The sequence below is a fragment of the Belonocnema kinseyi genome, chromosome 10 (assembly GCF_010883055.1).
Source record: "Belonocnema kinseyi isolate 2016_QV_RU_SX_M_011 chromosome 10, B_treatae_v1, whole genome shotgun sequence".
Classification (NCBI taxonomy): Eukaryota; Metazoa; Arthropoda; class Insecta; order Hymenoptera; family Cynipidae; genus Belonocnema; species Belonocnema kinseyi.
In genome coordinates, this window is record NC_046666.1 from 34,294,895 (window position 1) to 34,304,391 (window position 9,497).

Below are 9,497 nucleotides of genomic sequence, written 5' to 3' on the forward strand. Positions count from 1 at the left end.
TTTTATCAACATTTAATTATTTTGTTGAAAATTCAACTATTTTCATTTTTTTTTAAATCTTTTTCTGCTTGAAAATTCAACTGTTTATTTGAACATTTGTCTTTTTGGGTGAAAAATCCGTTCTCTTGCATTAATAATTCATCATTATTGGTTGAAAATAAATCTTTCTCGACTGAAAATGTACTTTTTTTGTTGAGAACTCGTATTTGCGTGTTGATAATTCAAATAATTAAATGAAAATTTAACTACTTTGTTAAAAAAAAATTTTCTGGTGGTTAAAGATTCAAAATTTTAGTTGAAAATTCGTATCTTTGGTTAAAAATAAATTTTTTTAACTGTAAATTTAACAATTCCATTTTTTGTTGAAAATTTATGTAATTTTTTTGAAAATGCGTCTTTGTATAGAAAAGTAATCTTCTTGGTTGGTAATTTTTCTTTATAGGTTGAAAATTAAACGATTTGGTTACAATTTACACTATTTTATTGAAAATTTCATTATTTTGTTGAAAATTCCACTATTTAATTGAAAAATCGTCTTTTTGGAACGAAAATTCGTTCTTTTAGGTAGAAAATTCTTTCTTAAGGATTGAAAATTAATTATTTTCTTTTGGAAATGTACTTTTTTGTTCAGAATTTGACTATTTTGTCGTAAATTAAGTTTTTTGGTGATAATTAATATTTGCAGGTTGAAAATTCAACTATTTTGTTGAAAATAAAATATACTTCAACTAAAAATCTTAGAAATTTAAAGTTTTTTATATTGAATTCAATATGATACCTACAACAACTTTATTTCAAAGAATTACATTCCCCCATTTTCGTGAGAAATTACCCCACTTCCCCTTTTTTTTTTTGAGTTACTTTTGCGCTGTGATTCTTGAATGATTCGAAAAAGCCCGCCATCACTCTGCACAAGCGCGTCCACAATCATTAACGAAGCGAATCTACCGGCAAATTTCACTTGTGATTGGCTATTTCTTTTCCAGTCGCACTATATTTTCCCGCGCAAAAATATTACTTGTCGCCCGCATTCTGGCTTACGCCGCCCTTTTGATTGTCCGGTTTCTGACTAACCAAGAGATTTGTTTAAATTAAAGTAATAAACTGCAATCATTAGGATCCATATTAACTAGAAAAGTAGCCAGTATTATGAAATATATATTTGATGTACTCAATAAACAGTGTCTATAAATTTTACACCAAAATTGTTTAGTAAGTGTCGTTCGGGAAAACGCTTTTCGTTGTTCGGGAGTGCGCTTTTTGGATTACCGCAGTGTACTTTGTATGTTTCCGAAGTGTGCTTTCTTGGAGATTTGTTTAATTCAAAGGAAAATTAAAAAATCTGAACACCATGGATGAATTTGAAACTGATCAGCGAATCAAGATTATTGAGCGAGAGTATATGGATTTTTTGGACGATGCGGTAAGTATTTTTCTTATTTTATATTCAGAATAATTAGAATTACCACCTTCTGCTGTCGGGTTTTTTGGACACTTATGTATTTTCAACAGGGATGGGCAAGTAACTTCAATAATTGAAAGTCAAATGTTAAAAATTGAGCTACTTAAATTTGAAATCTGTATAGGAGTTTTGAGCAGTCAAATATAATTTTTAAACCTAATTTTAAAAATGAACTATTTCAGTATAATATTTAACTATTTTTTTGAAAATCCGTTTTTTGTTTGTTAAGAATTATATTTTTAACGGAAAATGCAGTTATTCTATTTTTGTTTGAAAGTTTATCTTTTTGGATGAAAATTCAACTATTTGGTTGAAAATTGATATTTTTTATTTAAAAATTTAAATATATTTTTTTTAATTCATGTAATTTGTGGGAAATTCGTCTTTTTTTTGGAAAATTAACTTTATTGTTTGAAAATTCATCAGTTTGGGCGAACTTAATTTTGTCAACTGAAAATTTAACCATTCTATTTTGTGCAGAAAATTGATCTTTTCTAGTTCAAAATTGAACAATTTGAATAAAAATTTGTCCTTTGTAATTGAAAATTCATTTATTTCGTTGAAAATTCATGTATTTTGATTAAAAAATCGACTTTTTTTTAAATAGACTTTTTTGGCAGAAATTTTTTGTCTTTGAAAGTTAATCCCCTTGTTTAAAAATTCTTTTTGGTTGAAAGTTTTAAGTATTCCAGTTAAATGTTTATAATTTCAGTTGAAAATTCATCTTTTAGGTTAGGAACGAAATTTACTTGGTTGAAAAATAAACTCTTGCTAAAAATTACTTTTTTTATTGAAGACAGTTGAAGATTCATAATTTTAATTAAAAATTCATTTGTTTCAAAAAATGAGCTTTTTGATTGCAAACTTCTTTCTTTCCTAGTTTAAAATAATTTTTTTCTTAAACTAAAAATGCAAATACTATTCCAGTTGAATATTTGGTTGAAAACTTACATTTGTCAGTAGAAATTTTTTTTTTGGTTCACCATTGGTTTTTTTTAACTTCAAACCTAATTTTTTAACTTTTGATTGACAATTTATCCCTTTTAATAAAAAAATTGTATTTATTTTTAAAGGTTTAATAATTTCAGTTGAAGATTCATTGTTTTAGTTGAAAAATAATTGTTTGATTCAACTATTCCAGTTGGGGATTCATAATCTTAGTTAAAAATTGATCAGTTGAGATGAATATTAATTTCTTAAAAATAAAAATGTAACTTCCATTTTCTATTCAAAAATTGATTTTTTCTAGTTCAAAATTCATGTGCTTGAAGTTCTGAACGTTAAAATGAACGAAATATTTTACTGAATGCGTTGCAAACCAGGAAAAGTGCTCATAGGTTTATTAATTTATATTGGAAATATTTCGTTCATTTGAACGTTCGGAATTTCAGGTACATTCGAAATTCAACCATTTGGTTGAAAACTTGCCTCCTTCGCTTGAAAATTCAACTATTTCTATAAACTTCATGTATTTTGTTGATATTTTTTTCTTGCAGAAAAATAATCTTTTTGTTTGAAAATTAATATACAGAATTTGAAAATATACATTTAAAAATGTCCGTCAAAAATCGAGTGCGAAAATCATTTTATTATGCCATTAAATAGTTCTTAAAAAAAAACAAACTATTTTTCAAATACACTTGTATAGAAAAAATGAGTTTTTATGAAGCCATTAGCAAAATAGGACAAAAATGGTTACGCGTAGGGACCCTGTAGTAAGGGACGCGCCATGTGGCCATGTGGTGGGGGAAAATGGAACGGAAGATGGAGCCAGTGGTAGAAGGCGCGAGGTATTCAAACGCCACTAAATAATATACCTGAATCGTGTATTCAATCGGATTGGGAAAATTAAAGTAATTGATAGTTTTGAAGTTAAAAAAATAGACAATAGTAATATTTATGAAATAAAAAAATAAAAAAGTTATTAAATAAAAGGGAACAGTAATAGAAAATCGTACTGTAAATAAATTAATAACTCGCTGTATAACTCACGCAGTAGGAAAAAATGTAAAAAGGAAAAAAGTTTAGCTATGTGATTATGTGAAGTAAACAATATACAAATGTTAGTGCCAAAAGAAAATGCTCCTAAAGCTGTAATAATTATTTTGATATCGCAAGGTACTTAATTACATACATAATTAATATATTATCTGAAACATGTTAAGTTTAGAAATTTTATAACAAGAATTCATTTAGTATGAATACTATAAAAAATGGTATGATCGAATTTTCTCTTTAATAAATTAATTTTTCACGAAAAAAGGAATTTTTAACAAAATAATAGAATCCTCGAAAAAAAGATGAAATTTCAATTAGGAAGTTTATTTTTCTACCAAGAATGATGAATTTTCAACAAAATTCTGAATTTTCAAATACTGTATGAAAACAGATGAATTTGTTTCCAAATAGTTCAATTTTTAACGAAAAGAGATCGATTTTAAAACAAAAGGATTAATTTTTTACCAAAACAGAAAAAATAAAAAAATTGAATTATTCAGTAAAAAAGGTCAATTTTCAATTTAAAATATCAATTTTCCATAAAAATAGTAGAATCGAAATTTCTTTTAAAGAAATTGATTTTTGACGATCAGAAAAGGAATTTTTTTAAATATCTGAATCCCTAATGAAAAATATTAATTTCAACCAAGAATATTACTTTTCTACCAAAAATTACGAAATTTCTACAAAATCTAGAAAGTTTCAAACAAATATATGATTTTTAACTTAAAAATATAATTTTTTAATCAAAAATAATATAAGTAGATTATGAACTTAATATTCAACGAAAAAATGGGATGGTTCAGTTTTTAGTTAAAAAAATCATTTTCAATATAAAGAAGTGCAATTAAAAAAAAATATATCGCAGTTCTCTTCCAAAATAGATTGTAATTAAAAATATCCATAAATTTTTAAACAAAAATGGAAAGTTAAATTTTCACTTCAATAAATTAATTTTGAAAAAATAAGAATTGTCCAGAAAATGGTTGAATCCTCAATCAGCAAGATGAATTTTCAAACAAAAAGATTAATTTTCTACTAAAAAAGACAAATTTCTAACAAAATCTATAAATTTTTAAGCAACTAGTTAGTTTTTCAACTAAAAAAGCTCGCACTTTATTTTAAAAATTTAATTTTCTACCAAAAATGTCACAGTTGAATTTTCTGTTAAAAAAAAGAATTTTCACAAAAAAAAACAGTGTTATAAAAATTATTTCAAAGGAGATCGAATCCATTTAACGTTAGGCAGATTCTGCACTTCAAGTCGCTGAATCGATCATTAAGGGAATTATGTTGCTTTTAGATTAAATTTTAAGAGAACTATTTTTTCGTTATAAAAAAAATTCTATGTCCAAAAGATTAATTTTTAATTAATGAGATTAATGTTTAACAAAAAAGACGAATTTTCCATCAATGATTTTATTTTTAAACTATAAGGGAATATTTTTTTAAACATTTTTTGTTGAAAATGTTCAACAATTTAGTTGAATTTTTTTCTGTCTTGACTAAAATTTTTTCTTGGTTAGAAACTCATCTCTTTGCGTAGAAACTTGATTTTTGTAGTGAATATGGTCACACTTTAATATATAATATTAATATTTAATATATACATCTACAACTGTAATTTGGTAGTTGTGAATTATCTTTTGTTAAAACTCTTTTGTTGAGGACTCAACTATTTCGTTTAAAATTTGTCCTTTTTGTTTGCATTCAACTACTTGGTTAAATGTTAAACTAATTGAGTAAAAATGGATCTTTTTTGGGTTGATTATTCATCATTTTAGTTGAAAATTTAATTCTTTTGTTGAAAATTCTTTCTTTCTTTGGTTGAAAATTAATCTTTTTGTTGAACATTCCACTAATTGTTTTAAGGTTGAACGACCTTTTACAAATTAATTTTTTTGCTTGAACATTCATTATTTTAGTTTAAAACTTCTCTCTGGTTAAAATACAAAAAAATTGCTTGAATTGCACTTTTTGGTTCAATTCGGCCGTTGTTGTTTTACAATAATCATATTTTTTAGTTTTTGGTTGAAAATTTATATACTTATTTAAAAGTTTCACTATTTCGTTAAAATGTTATGTTTTTGGATGAAAAAGTAACTATTTGGTTGCAAATTCATTAATTTTTTTAAACTGAAAATTAAATTTGTTCATTTTCAGTGTAAATGGTTTTGTTAAAAATTTGACTTTTTAATAAAAGATTTGCATTTACAACCTGAATAGTTTAACTGTTTACCAAATAGTTAAATTTTCAACCTACAAATATAAATTTTAAACTGAATGGCCAAATTTTCAAACAAAAAAGATTAATCTTTAACCTTGAATCTTTAACTTTGAAGATTTTACGAATGAATAATTATTTTAAATTTTTTAAACATAAGACACGATCCTTAAATAAATAATATTTCATCCATAAATATTGTTCCAACTACAGTAAAAAATGCACTATAATTTTATTTTATTAAATTTATTATTTGCAATATAAATTAACAAACATTTTAGCCATTTTCATTAGTTTGTAAAATCATCAGTAAAAAAATTCGTTCATTTGAACGTTCCATCACCAAGAAACTTCACTTCGTTAAGTGTTGAGGAATCTTTAAATTATATGATCAAAATATATATGTCTCAATTTTTAATAAAATAAAATTAATAGCTTTATACTTGTTTGCATATTTCCGCATTTTATTATTTTATTAAATTAACTATATTGTGTGTCCGAAGAATCACACTGAATTAGAAAAAATAAAATAAAAAAAGGATTGCAGCGACAGGGTGTCCACTAGGGTGGTCCAAAAATGCATGGCAATTTTTTTTTGTATGCTAAAGGGCAACAACCCCCCCCCCCCATTTTATTCCAAATCCGAAAAAAGAAATTCCCTATTTTTTTATTTTAACGAGTGCCGGTTTTGACTTGAAGTTTCCCATGTAAAACGCATGGGGAAAAATCACTTTTTTTAGTTTTTAGAATAATTTTTTAGGGTTTGAAAAAATGTGACGGAAAAGTATGGGGGTCTGTAGAGAATTATCCAATTAAGAATTTCATCTATCAGACATATGGGTTTGATACCCCTAACACACCCCCACAAGTACCTGAAAACTACCCTTAACACCAAAAATGTTAATTTTTCATGAAATCGACCTTTTGGACACTTTATTCTCGTATTTTTTTTACTTAAAATTATTAATATTGGTCTAGTGGATATATTTATTATCATTATTTAATTAATTTTTAATTATTTAAACAAATGGAATTTGTTTAAATAATTTTTTTTAACTCGAAAATTCGTTCCCCCCCGCCCTAAAAATTATTACTTTTAGTCTAGTAGAATATTTATTAACATTGGTTAATTAATGTGTGATTATTTAAACAAATTGGATTTGTTTAAACCTTTTTTTTTTCGAAATTTCGTTTTTTCCTTAAAAATTATTACTATTGGTCTAGTGGAATATTTATTAACATTAGTTCATCAATTGTCAATTGTTTAAACAAATAGAATTTCTGTAAATAATTTTTTTATTAAAAATTGTTAATATTTATTCAGTGGAATATTTATCAACATTGTTTCATTAATTTTATTTGGAAAACAAATTTTTAATAAAAAAGATTACTTAAAAATATTACTGATAAATTAATTATTAATTATTTATCACTAATTACTGATAAATATTTCACTAGACCAACAGTAATAATTTTTATTCCAGAAAACATCGAAACGAAATTATTTAAACAAATTCCTTTTGTACGGTAAAAATATCCAGAAATTGTATTATTGGTATTATGTTGAACTAGTTTCTTGAAAATTCATTTTTTTTTAAAGATTTATTATTTTATTTGGAAATTAAATATTTTGTTTGAAAATTTATCTTTTCTGGTTGAAAATTTATGTATTTGATTGAAAATTCGTCCTTTTTGCTAGAAAAATATTCTTTTTGTTATAAATTTGTTGAAAAACATTGCAAATTTTTTAATGCAAAATCAACTATTATCTTTTTCATTGAGAATTCATCTTTTTTGGCTGAAAGTTGAATTAATTTGTGAAAAGTGCTTTTTTCTTGTTGAAAATTCATAATTTTATTCAATCATTCAAACTATTTAGTTATAAATTAACTTTTTGTTAAAAATTAATCTATTTTTGCTCTGATAATTGAACTGTTTCGAAGAAAATTTGTCTTGAAAGACTAATAATTTGGTACAAAATGAAAGTATTTGGTTCAAAATGTACTTTTTTCTTGAAAAGTAATATTTTTGGTTCAAAATTAAACTACTGTGGTGTTCGAAATTCGATTTTTTTGTGTAAGATTAATTTTTTTTCATTTAAAAATGTAAAAATTTGGTAGAAAATTTATATATTTAATTGAAAATTCGTCTACTTGGGTAGAAAATTAATCTTGTTTGGTGAACATTTATAATTTTTTTTCAATATTCAGCTATTTTTTTTAACTTGTCTTTTTTAATTCGATTAAACTATTTGAAAATTTGTTATTTTTTATAAACATTATTTTTTTAACTGCAAATTTTGATTGAACGCTTTGAAATATCAACTATTTTTTTTTAAGAATTCATCTTTTTTTGGTTGAAAATCAATCTAGGGTTTTAGTTGAAACTTGAACTACTTTCTTAAAAATTAACTGATCTGATTGGAGACTTGGTTGAAAGTTAAACTCTTCTTAAAAATTCCTTTTTTCTGGTTGAACATTCGTAATTTTAATTAAAAATTCATCTCTTTGATTGAAAATTTAATTATTCAATTTTTGAGCAATATAATTTTTTGAATAATTTAAAAAAATGTAATTTTTTCCATTTGTCTTTTTTGATAGAAAATGAATCTTTTTGGTTGGATATTAATCGTTTTGTTTGACAAATTGAACTGTTTTGCTAAAAATACATTTTTATTCTTGGTTCAAAATTAATTTTGAGAAATTAAGGTTTCCATTTTTTGTTTAAAATTTATATTTTTCATCTGAAAGTTCAAATAGTTGGTTGAAAACTCATATTTTGTTGGAAATATGCCCTTTTTGGTAGAAAAATAATTTTCTTTGTAGCAAATTCATCTTCTTGCAACATAATTTTCTTGGTTTGAAACTGCCTTTTTTATTATTTAAAATACAACTATTTGTTTCAAAGCTACACTACTTTGTTGAAAATTTTTTGTTTTAATTCAACTATTTGGTTAAAAATTCATCTGTTTAGCTTGAAAAGTGAACTATTTGATTAAAAATTGAACTATTTTGAACTCAGTATGTTACCTAGGTTAATTAATTTTAAAATACTTTCTTTAAATATTTTCGGATAAAATCTCCCTGTTTTCCCCTGTTTTGAGAGAATTTTCTTCTGAATTTAATTTACAAGTATCCATGAATTTGGTCTTTTATCATCCTGATAAATTTTCTCGTCACTAAATTTTAAGAAAACTTGATTTACATCGGACATTGTAATATTATATAATTTATATTTCATAAATAATTTTATTTATTATAGGAGGATCAAGCGATATATGCCACTTATGTGAAAAATATGATTGATGAGGGTAAGCGCAGACTTTTGGTGAACATTAATGATCTCCGAAAGAAGAATCCAACACGAGCTGCAAGGTAAATAAAAGAAAATTAAAAAAAATATATATATATATTTTACGTAAATAATTAAGAAGTATCTTCAATATAACAAAATAAAAAAATCTTTTAGCTTGCTCGAAAATTCTTTTGAAGAACAAATGTCGTTTGAGAATGCACTGAAGCAGTTTGTAGCTTCCATTGATACAGACTACGCGAAAGGAAATGCTGAATTTTTCATCGGCTTCGAAGGAAGTTTTGGAAGCAGACACGTTACCCCGAGAAGTTTAACTTCAAGATTTCTCGGAAATCTTGTATGCTTAGAGGGCATTGTTACCAAATGTAAGGCTAAAATATTTTTACCGCATCATGCAGTAGTATACGAGGGTAGTTCAATAAGTCCTTAGAATGAAGTATAAAAACAATTTTTTTTGGGTAAATTTTTTTTTATTTTTCAACATAATCTCCTTGGAGCTCT

At 24.7% G+C, this 9,497-nt stretch overlaps 1 protein-coding gene across 1 annotated transcript in view; it reads left to right on the forward strand.

Moving 5' to 3' along the window:
- Window positions 1-1,047: 1,047 nt before the first annotated feature.
- Window positions 1,048-9,497, forward strand: part of LOC117181843 (DNA replication licensing factor Mcm3) — a 35,008-nt gene continuing 26,558 nt past the window's right edge. The window contains exons 1-3 of the mRNA XM_033374838.1: window positions 1,048-1,423; window positions 8,946-9,058; window positions 9,153-9,418. Of these exons, the coding sequence (XP_033230729.1) occupies window positions 1,352-1,423; window positions 8,946-9,058; window positions 9,153-9,418 (451 nt within the window). The 5' untranslated portion in view covers window positions 1,048-1,351. The remainder of the gene's footprint in view (window positions 1,424-8,945; window positions 9,059-9,152; window positions 9,419-9,497) is intronic.